Raw genomic sequence first — 21763 nt, 5'->3', positions numbered from 1 at the left:
TGGATGCATGCAAGGGTGTTTCATATCTAAGTCAATGATCAAATCATCTGCCTTGGGCTTCTGGCCTCTGGTATGGCTAGTTGAGGGTTGGTTCTATATGGATTACCAAGGAACCAGTTCCTTGCTTTCTGGGACTCTGGAGAAGAAGATTAAGTGTATTATTACTACTTTGGAAATGTGGTATACTTAGAATATGTGATATCTGGAATGTATCATTTTTAATACTCTTTCCTTTGTATGAGAAAATTATTTTCAGTAATAATCATGTAATAATCAGTACTAATAATTATTTTCTTGATTTGTTTTTTAATTTCCAAATAATTAACAATGGAAAAGAATAAAATTTTCAATTTTGAAAATATTAAAATTCAGTGACATCTTATATATGATCTAAAATGTGCACTTACTCAACAAAAATAGTACACCTTGCAGTTTGTATTGTTTTCACTGTTTTAGATTTTAAGCACAAATAGAAATTCAAATTGGTCACATAGAATGGTAGGATTGAAGTAACTTACATTCTGTTTCTTTGACTTTCCAATCACTGTGCAATCATTGTTTACTTTGAACCTACTATTTAAGTGCTGGAACAGAGAGTACCAGAGGAATCGCAGACACAAAATGCACCCAAAGCTACCTTGAATGATTGTAAACATTTACAAAGTGAAACGAACCTAAGGAACACATGTAAAGTCTGTTTGGGGTGGGGGAGGAGGCAACTGTATAACTGGAAGGTCTCTGAATCAACTTTCATGTAGAATACAATGTTATTAAAAGATAAATAATAAAAAGGTACTAATTTGAGACTTTATATATATTACTAAAACTCAGTAGTAACAACAACAATTGTTTAGAACTTTGTCCAACAAAAGATTTTTTCAGGGAATATTTTATTACTGACATTATTTCAAATTGCTGGTGCATGGTGATAATAAAAAACACTTTGACTTTTAGTCTTTTAAAAAAATTCTCTATAGATAGTGCACTCCTTCATTGCCTGCACTAAGGTTTGTCCACTCCTATTGCCCCACTCTTGGTATGCCACTGCTTTGGAGAAGAATATGGAACCATGGACTAAATCCCATGCCAAATTTCATGTGACCTTTATAAAAGCCACAATATTTGAGTTGGTGGAAATCTCTGCATAGGCAAGGTAGAATGGCCAACTGGTCAGTTTAACAGTTGATTTGATTCTTCTATGAATACAGAGATCTATCTACACTGGCTTAAAATATATAGGTTTTATTCTTTCACATAAAAAAGTCAGGAGATAGGCATACCTGGCCCAGTATGGCAGCTTCACGAAGTCTTTAGAGCCTTCTCTGTTCTACCATCCATAGCATTTGACTTTCATTCTTGAGGTTGCTTCATGATCCAAGATGGGTATTGAAGCTCCAGAACATCTATTAACATCCACATTCTAGGCAGCAGGAAGGGCAAAAGAGGAAGAAATGGACTTGACCCTCCTTTTTAAGGAAGTCTTCCCAGAAGTCCTATTTAATACTTCTACTTATATCTCATTGGTCAGAACTGAGTCACATGGATGTTCCCAGCTGCAAGGGAAACTTGGAAATGTAGTCATGTAAACTGGGTGGCAATGTGCACAGCTAACAATCAGGGCAAGGTTTCTGATACAAAGAAAGAAGGGAAGAATGGGCTGTTGGGAGACAACCTGCAGTCATTATCACAGTTAATTCACAGGTATGTCTGCCAGTGTAGAAACACAGAACCTAAGGGCTTGAACTCAGCTTTGGACTGTGAGCCACAGCCTGATGGATGTGGCCAGTAATAAAAATGTTACCATCAATCTAGTGAAGGATCAATCAAGACTTGATGTACCCTAGTCCTCCTTTGCTTCCTCCCAGTGACAGAGTCTTCTTGTGAGACCAAGTGGATGGTGATATCCTTCACAGAGATGGGGAATGCAGAATGAGGAGCAGCATTTAGGGAGGGAGTGAAGACGGCAGATGACAAGTACAGTCTGGGCCATGTTTAGTTTGAGATGCTTAGACATCCTCATATGGGAGATATCCAGTAGGCAGTTGGTGATCTACAGAGCTCAGAGGAGGACTGGGAATTATTGGTGAGAGTTAAAGTTCTGACAGTAGATGAATTACCAAGTATTTTATCATGCAGTTCAGCCTGGGGAAGTGAGAGATGGGAGTAGAACTCTCCTTTTTGAGGTGATCTCCCAAACCAGAGAGGACCCAGTCGACTCTGTTATCTACTTTCTAGAATTTCCATGGCAATAGTATAGTTCCGTGCTTTACTCTCTACAATGCTCATGTTGATTCTGGGCTGCCTCAGCTGTAATATCCGAGCTGGATGACCTTGGGGATATTTTAGCCCAACTCCTTAGATCAGGGATCAGCAAACTACAGCCTGAAAATCCAGCCCACAAGCTAAGAATAGCTTTTATGTTTTTAAATGGTTGGAAAAAACATTGAAAGAAGAAGAAGATTTTGTGACACATATGAAATTAAATTAAAATTTATATAAAATTCAAATTTCAGTGTCTATAAATAACTTTCTGTTGGACCACGGCCATGCCCATTTTGCCTTCATGATATGAAGGCAGAGTTGAGTAGTTGTGATGGAGACCATATTGCCTGCCAAGCCTAAAATATTTACCATTTGGCCCTTTACAGAAAAGGTTTGCACACCCCTGCCTCAGAGCCCTAGGGTTACAATGGCAGTGCCTCAAGGGAAGCGGGTAGGCAGGGGCAGACAAGAGTTTGGGTTCTCCCACCTTTGATTTATCCAGAGCACCTGGATTTTAGCTTTATATGTTGGGTTGCTTAAAATTTTGGAAAAGGGTTTTGCTTGCCCTGCCTTTCCCCTACCTCTCACACAAAATGTTTGAATACCACTCATTTTATAGATTGTGAAAACTGAGTCTCAGAGAGGGAGAGTGCTTGACCCAAGACTACACAGCTACTCAGTGACTGGGAAAAGAATCCACACATCCCAATTCCCAGTTAAATGTGCCTTCTGCAACCTTCATGAGGTAAATTTAGTAGGGGGCAAGGGAAGAGAAGCTCACCTGTTATATGCCACTTATACTAAATGTTATCTCAATCAATCCTCATGTTAGTCCCTACAAAATAGGTTTTTTGCTTTGTTTTTGTGAGGAAGATTAGCCCTGAGCTAACATCCGATGCCAATCCTCTTTTTTGCTGAGGAAGACTGGCCCTGGGCTAACATCTGTGCCCATCTTCCTCCACTTTATATGGGACGCCGCCACAGCATGGCTTGACAAGCAGTGCGTCGGTGCGTGCCCGGGATCCAAACCTGCAAACCCCGGGCCGCCGCAGCAGAGCTCACGCACTTAACCGCTGCACCACTGGGCTGGCCCCCAAAATAGGTTGTAATGTCAACATTTGTCGGTTTATAAGTTCATGCAACAAATATTTGCTGAGTACCTACTATGTACTCTTCTAGCCATTGGGGATGCAGCAGGGAATGAAACAGAAAAATATCTCTGCCCTCCCAGAGTTCATAGTCCAGCTTGGAAACAGAGATAGAGAATTTAGATATCCTGCTCAGTGTTAAATAAATGGCAGCATCAGATTTCAAATCCAGATCTGTGTGATTACAAAAGCCTTACTCTTTCCACAGCCTACCCACCTACCTATGATCCATCCATCCACGATCCATCCATCCACTCTCCATCCCTCTCTCCACTCCCTATCCACTCACTGATCTACTCAGCCATCCACACATCCATTCATCCATCCATCCGTTCGACCATTTATCCAACGTATTTATTGATTACTTATAAACTGCTAAGTGCTGGTGACATAGCAGGCAGAATTCCCTAGCTTTTCTTCACTCTGCCTTGGTATAAGCAACATAGTATAATGGTTAGGAGCACAGACCCTAGACCCAGATTCCCTGTGTTCAAGTACTTGCTCTGGCCACTTATTGACTGTGTGGTCTTGGGCAGCCCACTTAGCCCTTCAGGATCCTCATTTTTAAAGTTGGGAAGATAGTAGTATATACCCATTTCATAGTGTTGTTGTAAGGATTAAATGAGTGAATACATGTAAAGTACCTTGAACAGTGCCTGGCACAGAGTAAAAGCTATATAAATATTTGTTATTCTTATTTTTATATTTCCTTCAGAGGCAGAGCCCATCCCAGTTAGCTCAGAACCACAGCTTCATTTTGTGTATGATCACTGATTAATCATGTTACATTTCTCAGTCCTTTTTACCTGATCTGAAAAATAAATTTATGTCAATATTTAATAACAACTCAATATGTTCCCTTCCTCATGTAATAGATGCATAAGAAAATTATTTATTTATCCTGAATAGGTAATACATGCATATGGAACAAAATTCAAAAAGTAGGGAAGAGAATGTGGTAAAAATTAAGTCTGCATAAGTCTCCCTCCTTCCCTTGTCTTCAGTCACACAACCCAGAGGCAGCTACTGAAATCAGTTTCTTAGGTGTTTGTATAGAGCTATTCTATGCCTTTACAGCATTTACTTATGTATGCACACACACATTTTCTTTTCTTCATACAGGTAGTAGCATATTCTACAGTTCTGCACTTGCTTTTTTTTCAATTAAAAATATGTTTTGAAGTTTATTCTGTATCAGTACATGCAGAAATGCCTCCTTTTGTATGGCTACATAGGATCCTATTGTGTCCCCTATTGATGGCTGATTAGTTTGTGTCCATTCATTTGCCATGATAAGCAATGCTGCAATAGATTTTAACAGGTTATTTTAAGAACATGGATGTTTATTAAGCAGCTACTATTTCCAGGCTGAGATGTGAGATAGTCAAAGATGAGATGTGGTTTATGCCTTTGGGAGCTTGTGATTCAGTAGGGGAGAAATAAAGTCAGCTTGAGTGAAATGCTATAGGAGGTACAAAGAAGGTGATGTGGGAGTACAGGAGAGCAAGAGCGTGGGGGGGAGGGGTTCAGAGGATTGGGCAGGGCTTCCTAGAAGAGATAGTATTTAAACTGTTCCTTCAAGCTTTTCATATGACAGAGTTGGCCTGGTGTGGGAAATAGGCATGGTAGGTGAAGCAAGAAATGTTCCAAGCAGAGGGAGTAACATTAGGTAAAGAATTGAGGCGTGAAAGGGATAGTATGTTCTGAAAATAACATATAACATATGGGTGCTATTATGTGGCTGTAGCCAATAGTTCTGGCAAGGTGAACTGGGGCCACACCTTGAATGCCAGGCTCAGAAGCTTTGCTTGGTAGAAAGGGTGATGACATGATGAGCCTGAGTGGTGGAGGAATTCCTTTGGTGACACAGGTGGAGAGGGTGAGAGGAGGGGAGAGGTTGTGTTTGACAGCTGGAGGCAATATACACACACACACACACACATACACATACATACATACATACATACATACACACATACATACACCAATGCCCCAGCTCAAGCATTCAGGCAGGAGGAGTTCCCTCTTACTTAGCTTTTTGTTCTATTAAGTTCTTCAGTTGATTGGATGGGACCCACCCACGTTGGAGAGGGTAATCTGTTTTCCTCAGTCTACCAATTCAAATGTTAATCTCATCCAGAAACATCTTCACAGAAATACCCAGAATAATGTTTGTTCAAATGTTTGGGCACCTCGTGCTGGCCCAGTCAAGTTGATACATAAAATTGACCATCCCATAGCCTCACTTATCTTCTCAGTCTGCTGTGCGACTCAGGTGAGTGAGTAGATGGGAAAAGGCTGTGTGAATTGTGCTATTCTACCCATCTGGGGAGTAATTATTTTTCCTGACAGGACAGAGAGGATACACACTTGGGCAGGCAGAGTATGATCTTTTCTACTGCTCTGAATTCAGACCTCACAAGACCAGATCTAACTTTCCTCTTCTGTGAGTGCTATGAGATCCAACAGGAATTTCATTCACAAGGAACAATCCCTCTCACCCAAGCCTGAAGCTTCCTGAACTCTCTGCTTGGGGAGAAACTGAGAAATGCCCCCAATAGCCCCATAACATGATGAAAGGAGCTTCTTCTTAGGATCCCATTGCTTTGAGAAGTTTTCTCGTCATGCTGTTTTTGGGTGTGTGTGTGTGTGTGTGTTGTGTGTGTGTTAGAACCTGACTAGTTCTACAAGTGATTAAGCTGTTCAATAATGGAAACCAGGCAGTGGGGGAAAATAAATGCATTCAGCTATCTCTAAGAAGTCCTATTGCCATGAGAAGACATTTTGTCAAAAGACCTGCCTGGCATACCAGGGAAGTGACATTTAAGTTGAGTGCTGTGTAGAGATTTGGGGAAAGATCCTAACACTTTTGGATTACGATAAGAAATAAAGGAAGAGACAGTGAGGTTTGTGGGGAGTTTGGGGGAGGTGGCAGGAATAGCATGTGTAAAGGCCTTGAGGTTGAAATAGTTTGGTATGCTTGAGAGATAGAAAGAAGGCCAGTGTGACTGGAGCACAGGGAGAGGGGGAAAGTGGCATGATAGGAAGGCAGAGAGTCAGGCAGGGATCAGCTCACACAGGACCTTATAGACCTAGGGGGCTTGTAGGCCCAGGGAGGGTGTGCATGAGCTACACTCAAAGGCAGTATGGTTTAGTGGTTAATGGCACAGACTCTGGAACCAGACTGCCTAGGTTCAAATTCTGACTCTGCCACTTCTTAGTTTTCTGACTGTGGGCATGTTACCTAACCTTTCTGTGCCTCAGTTATGCCTTCTGAAAAATAGGGATAATAATGGCACTATCCATAGTGTTATTGTGAGGATTAAGTGAGTTAGCATGCTCACAGTGTGCATGACAGTGCTGGGCATTGGCAAGTGCTGTTTATTTTAAGTATAAAAGGAAGCATTTGGAGCAGTGGAATGATGGGGTCTGCTTTGTGATCTGAGAAGTGGACTTTTGCAGACTGTAAAGAGTATAGAATGAGGAGGATGAAAGTGGAGATGGCAAGTCCAATTGAGCGGCTGCTGCAGAAATGAAGTCAGTGGATGGGCCGGCCCCGTGGCTTAGCGGTTAAGTGCGCGCACTCCACTGCTGGCGGCCCGGGTTCGGATCCCGGGCGTGCACCGCTTCTCCGGCCATGCTGAGGCCGCGTCCCACATACGGCAACTAGAAGGATGTGCAACTATGACATACAACTATCTACTGGGGCTTTGGGGGGAAAAATAAATAAAATAAAATCTTTAAGAAATGAAGTCAGTGGAGCTAGGAAGAGGAGGGCAGATTTGACACTGATTTTGAAGATTGAATGAATGGGAATTGCTGCTGGATTGATTGAGAGAAGTGTAGGATAGGTAGGAAATAAGCAAGATGACTCCTAGGTTTCTGGCTCTGCCACTGACTAGCTGTGTGATTTGGGGCAAGGAATTTAACCATTCTAAGGCTCAGTTTCCTTATGTATTAGTCAGGGTTCTCCAGAGAAACAGTACCAACAGGGTGTGTGTGTGTGTGTGTGTGTGTGTGTGTGTAGAGAGAGAGAGATTTTAAGGATTTGGCTTACATGATTGTGGAGGTGCAAATCCAAAATCTGCGGGGTAGGCCAGGAAGCTGGGAAAAGTTGCAGTCTGAGTCCAAAGGCAGTCTGCTGGTAGAATTCTTTCCTGCTCAGGGGAGGTCAGTCTTTGTTCTATTAAGACCTTCAAGTGATTAGACGAGGCCCACCCACATTATGGAGTATGATGCACTTTACTCAAAGTCCACTGATTAAAATGTTAATCTCATTCAAAAAAAATACCTTCACAGAAATATCCAGAATAATGTTTGGCCAAATATCTGGACATGGTGGCCCAGACAAGTTGATACATAAAATTAACCATCACACCTTATCTATGAAACTGGACTAATAATAGTATCAGGTCATTAGTACTATTGTATTAATAGTACTATAGTACTATTGAAGATGAAGTAATTTAATCTATGTAAAGCACTTGGTACAGTGTCTTTCACATAGCAAGGGCTCAATTAATGACATCCTTTATTATTTTAGTACAATAATAATCCCTCACATTTGTTTAGTATTTTGCATTTTCAAAGCATCCTCACACATAGGAATTCATGTAAGCCTCACAACGCTCTGTACTTTAAGGTTGGGGAAACTAAGGGTGGGAGAGATGAAATATCTTCTGCACACACCTATCTCCAAACAGAGCCAGGATGAGAAGTAGGTCTGTAACTCCATAGTAGCTCCTGGAGTATTAATCTCTCCACTCGCCAGGAATGGATGTTTCCTTGGCCTCTTTCATTCCAGAGGAGGGGCACCAGTAATAAGATCATGAATGCAGTATGGCTTGAGAATAATAGCTAACATTTACCAAGCCAGCATTTATTTTGTCCCAGGAACTGTTCTAAATGTTTTGCATGTGTATCTAATTTAATCTTCCCAACAATCCAATGAGGTAGGCACAATTCTTCAGTGGAGGAAACTGCCGGGTAAGTTGTGGAAGAGAGGGACACTCAGGCCATGTGCTGAGAACTCAAATGACTTTGCTCCTTCTTCCTTCACCACTATACATTCCAGAGGTGAAAACTCAGGGAAGCCCTTTGAGTGTGAGACACATGTTTTTGGGTGTGTAAAGGGCAATGAGGCCTGGCAGAGTGACTTTTATGTACATAGCAGGCCCTCTGTGAATATTCGTGGAATGAATGAGTGAGCTGGTGAAGGAGGTAACCCCAGGCTACCTATAGCCACCATGCCTGGAGCTGGTCCAAGAAAGTGCAGTGGCATTTGCAGTAAATGTTCCCTTTGGCCCAGACAAAATGTCCCTGAACCAGCCAGGCAGTGAAGTAAGGGGGATATGCTGAAATGGCAAGCTTCAAAAGTCCTTCCTGGGAAAATTACTTAACTCCTCTGGATTAACTCCTCAGTTTAGACACATGCAAAATGAGGCCATTCTTTCTCTCTCTCTCTCTCTCTCCACACACACACATTCATTCATTCACTTATTCAATAATAATTTTTGAGCATCTGCTATGTACCAGGCACTGTTCTAGGCACTGGATGGTGAACAAAACAAAAAAAAAATCTTGTCCTCATGGAACAGATTTTTTAGTAGGGAAGATGCATGCTAAGCAAATGATTAAATAAAACATATAATATGTTGGTTCTAAGTTCTAAGGAAAAAAACTATAGCAAGGAAAAGGAATAAGAAGTATGTGTGTGGGTGGTTAAAATTTTAGATTCCTATTTCCTGTAGCACTTTCCTCACCAGGTTGCCATGAGGTTGAAATGCGATGCAAGGACACACACGGTATTTAGGAAGCTGTGAAGTTCTGTTTAAATGTAAACTGCAGTTAATCTTGGGGGGCTAATTTTATCTTGGTCTTTATTTGCTGTTCTCTTCTCCATCATCAGTGCAAGAAGAGTTCTGGTCCGGAGGATGGAAAACTCGGGTTCTAGGCCTGGCCCTGGCATGATAGTTTCTTAAAATCCCAAATGTATAGAACTTTATAGATTCTAAAGTACTTTTCCCAGTACTGGGTCTTCTGGCTCTTAATCTTTTGTTCTTTCCATTCTCCCATGAACTAGTGCGAGCTGGGGTAAGTCACTTTCCTTCTGAGAAGCAAAGTGTTCCCCTTCTGTAAAATGGGAATGATTACCCGTCACCCGTTGCCAGCCTTCTTGGACTGTTGTGAGGTGCAAGCCAGACAATGGGGATGAAAGGGCTTTATATTTCATAAAATGAGCCTGTAAAGGCTAGTTGCTGGGATCTGGAGACTTGGTACTTCTGCTAAGTGAATTGTCTTGTACTTCATAAACTGGTTGTATGTGTGGAGTGGGGAGAGTGAGCCTTCAAGACTGGGTGCCCCTTCCTTTCCTTTCTGAGAAGCTTCTAAGGATAGTGGGGGCATCACTGAGCCTCAGCACCTTCTAGAAATAGGAACAGTTACACGGAAACATTTGGCGTCTCAGGATGGAGTGGCAACCAATGATGTGCAGCCCCTTTTGGACACTATTTTAGAGAGGTGGGAAGCAGGACTTATCTCCTGACATTTAATACACAAATGAGTCATGGCCTTTAAACATCTCCACTTGCCCCTTATATATGATCTCATTTGGAATGCTGGAGATGGGAGTGGGGAGCCTTGAACAGGTAGAATCTTCATTTAGTATCCCCACACCTTTTTCTACTATAACAATTCTTCACATCCTAACCAAATTTTTCACTCCATAGAGCACTTTTGAATCCATTATCTCATCATCTCTTTGGTAGGTATTATTTATTTCTTCTATTTATAGATGAGGAAGTTGAGGCTCATAGAGTATATGATTTGCCTAAAGTTAGTGGCAGAGATAGTATTAAAACTCTCAAATAATAGTAATTGTTAGCATTTACTGAGCATTACAATGTGCCAGGCATTGTTCTGAGTACTTTACATGTATTCACTCATTAAACTCTCACCAACAACTATATGAATCTCCGTTTTGCAGATGAGGAAACTGGGGTATTGAGTCTTGGGCCTGCTCAAAGTGAAGGGCAGAGTGAGAATAAGGGCATTATAACATTCTCCCATGTTAAAGATGAGAATAGTGAGGCTTAAAGACATTAAGTAACTTGTTCAAGGTCACACAACCAGCAATTGGCAGAACTAAGGTTGAGCCTCAGCAGGCTGGTTCTAGTGCCTCTGTTCTCAACTCCCAAGCTATACTGCTTCTAAGTCTAGTGCTCTTCCTAGCTTGGTTAATTGAAGGAGAGAGAGAAAGAGAGAGGAAAGGAGAGGGACATTGACTTATTAAGATCACACAGCATATTTAACATTTTTTAAATTTAATTTTTCAATGGATAATATATTCACCTGGTTAAAAAAATCAAAGTATAAAAATGTATACAGTGAGTGTTCTTTACCTACCTACCTTCTCCCATTAGAAGTCACCAGCTTTATTAGCTTTTAGTGTATCCTTCCAGACTTTCTTTATGCAGATATAAGCAGATACAAAAATACTTTCTTATTTCCCTTCTTTTTTATGCAAAAAACCACACACTTTACATACTAATCTGCATCTTTCTTTTTTTCACATAATGTATCTTTGAGATATCTCCCTATGAGTCCACGGAGAGCTTCAGCAATCCCATCTTGGCCCTCATAAATCTGTACAAGCCCCTATCCATCTGTTTGTCCTGCACACGTCTCTTCTTTACCAAACTTTGCTGGTGTTCAACCCTCTCTTTACATCTTCACTCAGAGCCTCATTACTAGACTACCTTTGACTTTCTGTAGAAAATACAGTTCCTAAGTCAATTCCTTAGTCTCCCTCTGACACATAATCCAGCATCTTACAAACTTCCCAGCTGAACCAACCTCCTTCTGTCCTATTGCAGTTTCAACTTATTCGTATCATCTGCCTACCTGCCTACCAATGTGCCAGCTTATCTATGTAATGCTTGTCAAGTACCTATTATGAGCAAAACTCCATGATTAATTTGATGACGAGCGCTTAATGTCCTGACTGTCCAGTTGTCTACAGTTTCAATGAAGGCTGTAAATCAATAAACCTGGATATGGGAGTCAGAGGAGTTAGCTGGTTGAATGAGTCATGAGGCCCAAGAATGGAATTATTCAGGAGATTAGGCTCCAAAACTAAACCCAGGGACTCATACTGAGGGCAGCATTCACTGCCCATCCTAGACTTGAATTGCTGCATAATTGGGTTTGGCTGCCCCAGAAAGATCCTGAGCCTGATAGGAAAGCATTGTACTTCCTCTGAAGGGGCTTTTAGACCCTTGCTGTTCTTTTTCAACCAGTCCTTTCCACTCTGAATAGAGGCAGGTTGTCTGGCTCATCAGCTTGCTTGAAATAGAACTGAAATAAGCCCCCCAAACCACCCCCCCCCCAAAAAAACAGGCCTGAAATTGATCCATGCAAAGGAAAAGGAGGAAACTGCTGTTCCTGGCTATTTATTCAGATATGTATTCAGTCTTTGGCCACAGGAGGGCAGTATAGCTAGTGTTTCTTGAGGGAAGATCTGGGTGGTGGTTTAGAGTGGTGTCTGTGCCAACTGGGGACAGAAAAACAAAAAGCTCCTGAAATTCTCAGACTGTTAACTGGAACTTTTAGTCCCTTTTGGAGGAGTTCTGACTAATGGGAGGGGGGCAAGGGTTGGTATTCATAGGCTGCAGCAGAGAATATTTTCCATGATACATTTCTTCTACATCCTATATTGTGAGTTAGCAGAGCTACGCATTGGCCTTCATTCACTCATTCATTTATTCAGTCATTAAAAAATATTTATTGAATGTCAAGCACTGTACTAGGTGCTGGAGATACAGCAGTGAACAAAACAGTCTCTGCTTTCATGGAGTTTACAGTTTATAATAGGAGACACTAAACCAACAAACAAATAATTATATAACATTTCAGGTAGTGATAGGTCTAGAAGGAAAAGTAGCATAATGGGATAGATAGTGATATGGTGGTGCAGTTTTAGAAAGGATGGTCAAGGAAGGACTCCTTTTGTAGATAGCTAGGAGAAAAGTCTTCAGGCAGAGCCAAATTTTTAACCCTGTATCTGATTTTTCCCATAAAACTCCATCCCCCACAACCACACAATTATATGCAACCTCATTCTTTAACTGAAATTAATCAGCCATCACCCTTTCCTCAGGGTACCCTACTCGGGACCAACTCTATGCCTGGATACTTGTCAACACCTTTGGCAAGGCTGTTGAAGATTTAAAATAGTGCTTTATTTTAAGCTACAACTAAAAACAAGTCATAGCTTTTTGACCTTTAAGGAAGTTAAGAGACTTGTTTGAGGTCACACAGCTACCAAGAAGCAGAGGCTGGACTTATATCTGAAAGTTTTAACTTCTCGTCCACCGCTCTTTCACTTTGCCATGAGCTTCTCAAGGCATTGTGGCATAAGAGCAGCATACGTGAGCATCAGCCATTTTAGGTGAATGTAAGCTCACAGGTAGCTCTTCCTAAGGACCAGTGTTCAGAATAAGGGAGGGGACAGTCCCACTCTATTCCTCATTGTCACTCCTACCTGGGTATGTGTTCTGAGGGATGTGGACACACTGACAAGCAACCAGCCTGGGGAGGGGATTGCAAACCTTATCACCAGTGGAAGAACGTAAAGAAATGTTCATGTTTATCTTGGAAAACAAATGTGTGTGTATGTGTGTGTGTGCGCATGTGTGGAGAGAGAGAGAGAGGGAGGGTGTTCAGAAGGAAACAGAGTTTGAACCCATGATAAATGTCTTCAAATACTTAAGAAGACTATTGCTTAGAAGGACTTGGCTTTTTTTGCATGGCCCAGAGGATAGCACTCTAACAAATGGGCAGGAACCATAGAATAGTGAATTTCAGCTCAAAATGAATAATTCTCTTGGAAGCTTCACAGTGAGCTTCCTGTTACTGAAAATATTCCAGCAGCTGCTGGACAAAACTCATCAGAGATAGAAGAGAAAAAGGTAGGCTTTGGAAACAGATCTCAGTTTAAATCCTGCTACTGCTACATCCTACCTGTATGGCTATGGGAAAATGATGTAAACATTCTGAACCTTAATTTCTTACTCTTTAAAATAGCAATAACAATTAGTTCTTTCAGGCTTCTGGGGAGGATTAAATAAAATAATATGTTGGAAGGCTTAGCACCACGCATACTCAAAGTAGGTGTTTCCTCCCCCACTCCCTCTAGCCTATCACATATACCGTAGAAAGGATTCCTTTTTAGGAAGGTGGGGAGGAAATGACTGTTTTTCCTGTTTTGAATGTGAAATTCTATGATTTGTTCTATAATCATCAACAACTTTTTTCATTATCTGATTACGCTTGGGACACTTTACTGCATGACGTTGAAATTATGTGTGTTTGTGACAGTCTCCTCCACTAGACTGTAAGCCTCCTGAGAGCCTCTCTGTACCCCTTAGCTGTCAGAATAAGTGCTTATTGAATTTAACTGATTTTGGAGGAGTAGTGATCTCTGTGCTGAATATTTGAACTAACCAGCAGGTCTTGTCCTCAGGGAGCTAACTCTCTTAAATAGAGCTGACAGGCATGCATGTGCAAGAGCATCTAGTTACATCAGTAGCCAAGACAATGAACAGACAGGATTATCAGGTGGCTGCTGTGGGGACTGGGTGGCAAATAAGTGAGTAACAGTGGGGGTCAGGAAAAAATATTGAACTTGCCTTAGGTGTGTTTCCTGGCAGAAGTAGGACTTTGGGAGTTGTTTGAACCATGAAAGGCAAAGGACAACCAGGCATTGGCTTTTCCTTGACAGAAGGCAGATTTAAGACTTAGGCATCTTACACCTGGGAGGTAGGCCACTGGGACTCAGGTTAGGACATTGAAATGGTTTATTCCTGTGACCCCGGAGACATCATGCAAGATGCTATTGGAAAATGGGACATGTGTCACCTAGTGGCATTTATATAACACAGTGTTTAAGAGCATAGGCTCTAGACCCAGACTGTTTGAGTTTGCATCTGGACTCCACTACTGACTAGCCATATGACCTTGGGCAAGTTATTTAACCACTTTGCCTCAGTTTCCTCATCTATAAAATAAGGATAATAGTATCTACCTCACAGGGTTCTTGTGAGGATTAAAAGTTACTACATGTAAAGGGCTTAAAACTGTACCTGGCACAGAGTACGCATTTTATAAATGTTAACTATTATTATTATTATCTAATGAGTGGCCTTTGGGTCCTGAGAAATATACTGGGTGCTTATAGTAATTTCAATGTGAGTTTGGGAGCAGTTATATGCCAGACCATCTCATGGAGTGATTAGCTCCTCAGCAGTGGCTGTGGTAGAAGTGGTGATAACATCTGGCTCAAACAGATGGAAGAACTTTGTACCAACTGAGATTGTCCCAAAGACGAATGGGATGTCTTAAGAGAGAGGAACCTCCCCATCGTTGTGGGTGTTGGAGCTGAGACTGGATAACTACTTGGTGGGGATGTTGCAGGAGAGATTGCAGGATGAAATTGGGCTATACCAAGAGATTCTCTGATTCCTTGATACTTGTCAGCAGAAGGGCTGGCTCTGGGGTGGGGGTACTACTGCTTAAAATGTGGGGGACTCATCTAATATTTTTGAAATTGTAGACAGAGTTGAATGGTCAACGCACTCAGAAGGCTGACCACACATGGACAGGGCTGGGATCAAATATCATGTTCCAAAGTCTGAAATTTCTCAAAAGTACTTTTGAGACAAGAGACAAGGGTTTGATTTCTGCGCTACCAACAATTAGCTGTGTAATCTTGAGCAGGTTGCTTACATTACCTGGGCCTCAGTTTCTTAACCTGGAACATGAGGGTTTAGACTAGATTTTCTTTGAGGTCTCATCAGGTCTTGCCTTCTGTGATTGGAAGATATGATTCTCTGAGTGGAAACAAGTGGATGAAGAAGACATTCATGTATTCAACAGATGTTTATGAAGCACCTGCTAAGTGTCAGGCACTGTGCTGGGCATGGGGGAGAAAGCAGTGAACAAGACAGGCATGGTCTCTGCCCTCTTAGCTCCACAGTCCAGTGCAGGATACAAACAAGAAAAGAAAAATATTACAATACAGGTTAATAAGTGTTCCAAGAGGGGTAAACTGAGGGTCCTATGGGAGAATAATATGGTCCAGAATGTTTTTGAGGGGAGAGCATCAGGGAAAGCCTTCTGGAGGAGGTGGCACCTGAGCTGAGCTTTGAGGTGGGGGCTGGGGAAGGATAGCAATAGTACACAGGGCTTAAGGCAAGAGAACCTGGTGGGTTATGAGAACTATGGTAGGTTCTGTTTAGCTAGAGAATAGAGAATGAGAGGGCATTGGTGAGAGTGGTTATAAAGGCCAAAGGATACCAGATTGGCAAGGTTTTGTATGTCATGCCACAGAATTTGCCTTAAAGTCAGTGAGGAGCCATGGAAGGCCTTTGAGCAGAGGAGTTATATAAGTCAGGGTTCAGCTGCAGAAATTAAATCACTCTAGTTATTTTCAGCCAAAAGAGTTTTAATACAGAAAATCAGGTACTTCCAAAATTGGTAGAAGGGCTGGAAGGGCAAGCTTTAGTCGGAGCCTCCAGGAATGACTCCCAGAACAATACCAGGGGAGCTGTTTTCTCTGCTACAAGCAGGAACATGAGGCATCAGGGACTTTGGGAACACTCCACCTTATCTGTGACCTAGAAATCCCAGGAATCTGCAACTGTCTTAACTGTTGACTAGAGTATCATCATGCCTGCCAGATCTTCAAAGGCAAAAAAAAAAAGTCCCATTCTCTGCTTCCCCAAATGCACAAAGCCAGTGACCAAACACTGGGGCCTATGGAAAAGTAACATGGCTGCAGAAAACCCTAAAACTTCCACTATTGTGCTTGCCAACAGAAGCCACAGAAATATGGCTTTTGCATTATCACTTCCTTCCAAATATTTTGCATGTCCATATGATTGGCAGAAATAAATCACATCTAGAACACTTGATGCAAAGGAGTCTGAGAAATGACAGCTGGTTGTAGTTTTTTTTGGTTTTTAGCTTTTCAGCAATACAGTAAGGCTGGCTAGAAGGAGGGTGGCATGGTTTCTGAGCAACCAATCTATATTATCTACCATAGGCTTGATAAGAGCAGAACTGCTTTTGAGAGAGAGAATTTGAGCAGGAGAGTAGAGGCTGAATTAGGGAGAGAGAGCAGCAGAAGAGACCCAGTAATGAATGGTAATAGATCAGAAATGAGGAGAAACTGATTAAAGGTACTGGCAGCAGGGAGAGAGAGGAAGGACACATGAGAGTCATATTAAGGAGGAAGAGAATCACCAGGACTTGGAGACTGGTTGGCTAGAAGGAAGGTGAGGGAGAGGCAAGACTTATGGATATCTCCTTAGTTTTTGGCTAGTTCTATGTGTGACATTCCTACGTGACAGGGAACTCAGGGGAAGGAGGAAGATGGCAGGGGCAGGCGAAGATGACTTCAAGTTTGGACTTATTAAGTTTGAGGTACTTGTGTGATAGTCAGGAGGAGATATCCAGAAGGCATTTGACGATTCATCTCTAGAGTTCAAGAGAGCTATCTGGGGGTCATCAGCAGAGAGTTGTAAGCTCCATGCAGGCAAGGGCCTATGTCTGTTTTGTTCCCCATTGGTGTCTAGTAACTTTGTTGAAAGGAGGTGCATCAGTGTGTAATGTAGGTGGTAGTTCAAACCATGGGAATAGATGGATCTACCATTCAGTACAACTGTGGAATGAGAAGAAAAGGGGAGTGAGATTAGAAGAACCCTGAGAAATCATGGCCTTAATGACTGGATGAAGAAGAACCCAGGCAGGAAGTAAAGACAGTATAACTAGACACGTCATGTGGATGCTCTCCCCAAGGCAAAGGGAGCATTTTAGGAAGGAAGAAGGCATCAATGGAATCAAGTGGGAGAGAAGTCAGGGAAGATAAACATGGGAAATTGGCCATGACATGTAGCAACAAGTTGGTCATTTGTTTTTATTCACAAGAAGTTTCAATTTCCTATGAGATAATTGGGATGAAAGCCTGGTTGCAGTGGGTTGAAGGGTCAATAGATAATATAGTGGAGACAGGATAAGATTGCACTTTCAAAGGCAAGGAGAAAGATTTTGGTTGCTTACATTATGATACTGTCCTGATGACCAGTATCTGTCTCAACATAATCTAGAAGAGGGGCTTTCAAACTATTTTGAACCATTACCTGTTGTAGGAAACACGTTTTACATCACAACCTAGCACATTCATATTTATAAATAACTGAAACAAAAACTTCATTAAATAGTATTTACTCTATATGGACATTTCATATAAATGGAATCATAAAAAAGCCTTTTGTGTCTGGCTTCTTTCACTTAGAATAATATTTTCAAAGTTCATTTATGTTGTAGCATGTAACGGTACTTCATTCCTTTTATGGCTGAATAATATGCCATCATATGGATATACCACATTTTGTTTATCTATTCACCAGTTGATGAACTTCTGAGTTGTTTCCATCTTTTGGCTATTGTGAACAATTCTGTTATGAACTTTTGTGTACAAGTTTTTGTGTGGACATGTTTTCATTTCTCTTAGGTATATACCTAGAAGTGGAATTGTTGGGTCAAATGGTAACTCCATGTTTAACTTTTTGAGGAACTGCCAGAGTGTTGTCCAAAGTGGCTTCATCATTTTACATTTCCCACCAGCAGTGTTATGAAGGTTCCAATGTTTCCACATCCTCCCCAACACTTGTTATTGTCTAGCTTTTTTTATTATAGCCACCCTAGTGTGTGTAAAGTGGTATCTCATAACAAATAATGCTGTAGTAAGTATGTTGCATTTACATTTCCTGCATTTGATTCACATTTTCCTGATGGCTAATATGTTGAGCATCTTTTTGTGTGCTTCTTGACCATTGCTTTGAAGAAATGTTGTTCAGATCCTTTGCCAATTTTTAATTGGGTAATTTTTCTTTTTATAATTGAAGTGTAAGAGTTCTTTATATATTCTAAATACAAGTCCCTTATCAGATATGTATTTGCAAATATTTTCTTCCATTCTGTGGGTTCTCTTTTCATACTCTTGATAGTGTTCCTTTGAAGCACAAAAGTTTTGAATGTTGATGAAGTCCAATCTGTCTATTTTTTTGTTGCTTATGCTTTTTATGTCATATCTAAGAAACCATTGCCAAATCCAAGGTCACAAAGATTTACCCCTATTCTCCCCATTTTGTTAAACTTAGCCACAATATCATTATCACATCTAAACAATTAATAGTGACTTCTTAATATCATCAAATATTCAGTCTGTTCAAATTTCCAGTTGTTTCATAAATGTCACAAATGAGTGTGTGTGTGCACACACAACTTCCACCTGAATCAATCTCTTTTTTTCCTTCCTATTTATTTGCTAAAGAACTGGGTTGTTGGTCTTGTAGTTTTTTACAGTCTGTATCCTCATATTGCAGTTTAACATGTTTGTCTGTCCTCTGTGTGTTCTATAAATTGATAGTTGGATCTAGAAGCTTTATCTGATTCAGGGTTTTTTGTTGTTTGTTTTGGCATGAATCATTCATAGGTGGTGTTTTGAGACAAAACTTTTGAAGTGGAGAATTCTTTGGGTTTTATTATATCTTGTAGGGCCAGGGGCCATTTTGTTTATGACCTGCATTCATTCAGAATTTCCAGTCATCTAGTTAAGATGGGTGACTGTCCTATATGTAAATATTTCTAGAGAATAGAAAGCAAATTTCATTCCTGTTAGAATCTAGTATGCTTGGAGTTCCAGAACTTAATTTGTTCTATCCCAAGCTAAGCCAGTTTCTTGCTCCTCTCCATCAGTATCTATCTGTTCACTCTTCCAGTCCTAGAATGTAAGAGTAAGAAGGGCCCTTGGAGATCTTCTGTTTAAGGGAGTCCTGGGTTTTTGAGGGCCCAGGAGCCTGCTGAAATTGTATGTATTTTTGTGAGATGAGGGTTCAGAGGTTTCACTTAATTCTCAGATAGGTCTAAGTCCTCATGCGACAGAAGGGAGGTGGAGGCCCAGAAAGGGGAAAGGAATTGTCCAAAAGTCATACAGAAAGCTTGAGGTAGGGCTGGAAGTAAATCTGACACCTTCTGGTCTCTAGTCCAGGGCTTTTCCTCTTAGTTCCAGAGACAGGGTCACAAACACAGGGGCAGTGACGACAAGTAGATTGCAATTTTTGTAGAGGCTTTTCCACTGCAAAGCTGGCTTCTTCTCTTCATAGTACTCAGCATGCTGGAAGAGTGCAAGCTGTTATAGAGAAATCTGACTTGTCAATGGAGGGATATCAGAGAAAGCCAAATAGAATTGGATTTTGGATAATTTGTAGTGTGTCCTTGTGGTTCTGTTCACAGCACTTGTTTGTTGAATTTGTATGGCTAATGGTAAATTGCCTGTAAATACTTAGGCAGTGGCCAAAGGCACCTTTGCTTCCTCCTTGGCCCAAGCTCCAAACAAAGTGGCTGCCAAGGCATGCCTCCTCCCCAACTACCTATCCCATTTTTCCATTCCTTTTCACTCCTCCACATCCTTTTTTCCTTCCTTTCCTCCACCCTCTTTCATTTTGTTCCCTATCCCTTCTCCCTGCTTCCCATAATCTTCCCCTTGTTCCCTCCCTGCCTCCCTGTCAAGCCTCTCCCCTCCTTTCTATCTGCTCCCTCCTTCTTTCCTGGTCATTTCCCTCCTCTCCTCCCTCCCTCCCTACATCCGCCTCAACCCACCCTCAACAAACTCCCTACCCCCACGCCAGAATTGGGGGCGGTGGCTCCCGCTAGTCGGGATGGAGCGAGCCTGCTCGGGGAGCCTTGGGCCCTCCAATTGGCTGCCGCGGCTAGCACGCCAGCTCAAGTCCCGCCCCCAGGAGAGTAAACGCTCCTCTGCGGCACCTGCTATTGGCTGGAGGGCCTGTCAGCAGATGGGGCTGCGCCTCACGCAGGCGTCCGCAGTAGCTCGGTGATTAAAAACGCACCCTACGGGGTGGGGGTGGGGAGAGGAGAGGGAGAGAGCCAGCGAGGCAGGGCAGTAACGAGTGCCTGGCAGCTGGGGACCCCAGTGGAGCGAGAGAGCGTAGGAAAGCGAGCGAACTAGCGGGAGTCGGGGAGACCTAGACTGACTGATAGGCAGGCGGACGGACGCACGCCGGGACAGACTGAGCAAGCGTCGGAGAACCTTGCACTGGTTCCTCCCGCTTTTCCCTTTGAAAGCCAGGATTTTGCCTTTTCCGTGGCGCCTGAGAGAGAATTCTGGACTCTGCCGACTGCAGCGCAAGCTAAGATTTCTCAGCTAGGGAAGAAAGATCAGCTCAGTCCTGAGAAGGCGGGAGGCAAGCTCCCCTGTCCCCATCGCCCCCCCATACCAAACTCGGGCGCCAAACCCAGCCCTTCCCTAACCAGCCGACTTCCTCCTCTTCTTTCTAGCATGGTGGCTGTATGGACAGTCTGACAGAACAGAGACTGACATCTCCCAATCTGCCGGCCCCCCACCTGGAACACTACAGTGTTCTGCATTGCACCATGACCCTGGATGTGCAAACTGTAGTCGTTTTTGCCGTGATTGTAGTTCTCCTGCTTGTTAATGTCATACTCATGTTTTTCCTGGGAACGCGCTAAATGGAGTACAGCCGCCTGAGCTGTTGCGAACTCTCGCTTTGATTTCATCCCGAGAACAACCGAGAAAAAAAAAATCAAGAGAGACAGACAGAGACAGGGAAAGAGAGGGAGAGAAAGAGCAAGCTTTCTTACTCAGGGGGGAAACGTTTTGAGCTTCAACATGGCCTCGCTGTGATATGTATGACGTTGGTATATTATCTCTCCCTAAATCTTTTGTCATGTCTTGTCTTTTAAGTATGCCTGTGAGTGTAGTTGCTTATTGCTTGAGTAAAATTGTTGATAAAGAAATGCTTTCTATTTAAGTATGCGTGTGTGTGTGTGCATTCTCCATCTACGTGATGTTTACGGAGCAAGCTCTGCGTCCTAAAACGGTGGCTTTGCTGTTCGTAGTGTATTGTCAACTCATTTTCTTGAAAACTGCCTTTAAATTCCATGGGGGAATTTTAGTCAAAATTTCTCTCTTGCCATCAGGAGTGCATTTGGGTTTGTTTGGGGGCAAGGGGGCTTGTGGGAAGAGGATGATGAATTTTTGGCATGTTAGGAATGACAGTCTTGGACTAGATGTTTAGAAGGAAAAAAAATGATAGAAGGAATGAATTTAGAGAAAATGATTCTGTAGTCTCTAACAAGAAGCAAGAATTTGAGAAGTGATGTGGTGAGGTGCATTGAGCTGGCAGTTGATGACTGTGTTCTTTTAATCTCAATTTGCTGTCCAGGGTTCACAGTTTCCAATTTGGAAAGAA

General features: G+C 42.1%; 2 protein-coding genes across 6 annotated transcripts in view; both read left to right on the top strand.

Annotated features, from left to right (window-relative positions):
* The window catches only part of ARHGEF9 (Cdc42 guanine nucleotide exchange factor 9), a 259278-nt gene that overhangs the window by 95253 nt on the left and 142262 nt on the right, over nucleotides 1-21763 (top strand). The window contains exon 1 of one of the 5 annotated variants that reach the window (XM_058536009.1): nucleotides 21123-21205. The exons of 2 other annotated variants lie outside the window; for them this stretch is intronic. In XM_058536009.1, coding sequence (XP_058391992.1) covers nucleotides 21197-21205 — 9 coding nt within the window. In that variant the 5' untranslated portion in view covers nucleotides 21123-21196. Of the gene's footprint in view, nucleotides 1-21122; nucleotides 21210-21763 lie in introns of those variants that run through there. 2 more of the 5 variants (XM_058536011.1, XM_058536010.1) reach the window with 2 other exon arrangements.
* LOC131401061 (uncharacterized) lies at nucleotides 20427-21025 on the top strand. Its single transcript, XM_058536016.1, has one exon. It carries the CDS (start codon nucleotides 20841-20843, stop codon nucleotides 21018-21020), a length of 180 nt encoding a protein of 59 aa, XP_058391999.1. The 5' UTR covers nucleotides 20427-20840; the 3' UTR covers nucleotides 21021-21025.

The sequence above is a fragment of the Diceros bicornis genome, chromosome X, assembly GCF_020826845.1.
Source record: "Diceros bicornis minor isolate mBicDic1 chromosome X, mDicBic1.mat.cur, whole genome shotgun sequence".
In the NCBI taxonomy this organism is placed as follows: Eukaryota; Metazoa; Chordata; class Mammalia; order Perissodactyla; family Rhinocerotidae; genus Diceros; species Diceros bicornis.
The sequence above is the reverse complement of the archived record's forward strand: the minus strand, read 5'-3'. Positions and strand labels throughout refer to the sequence as shown.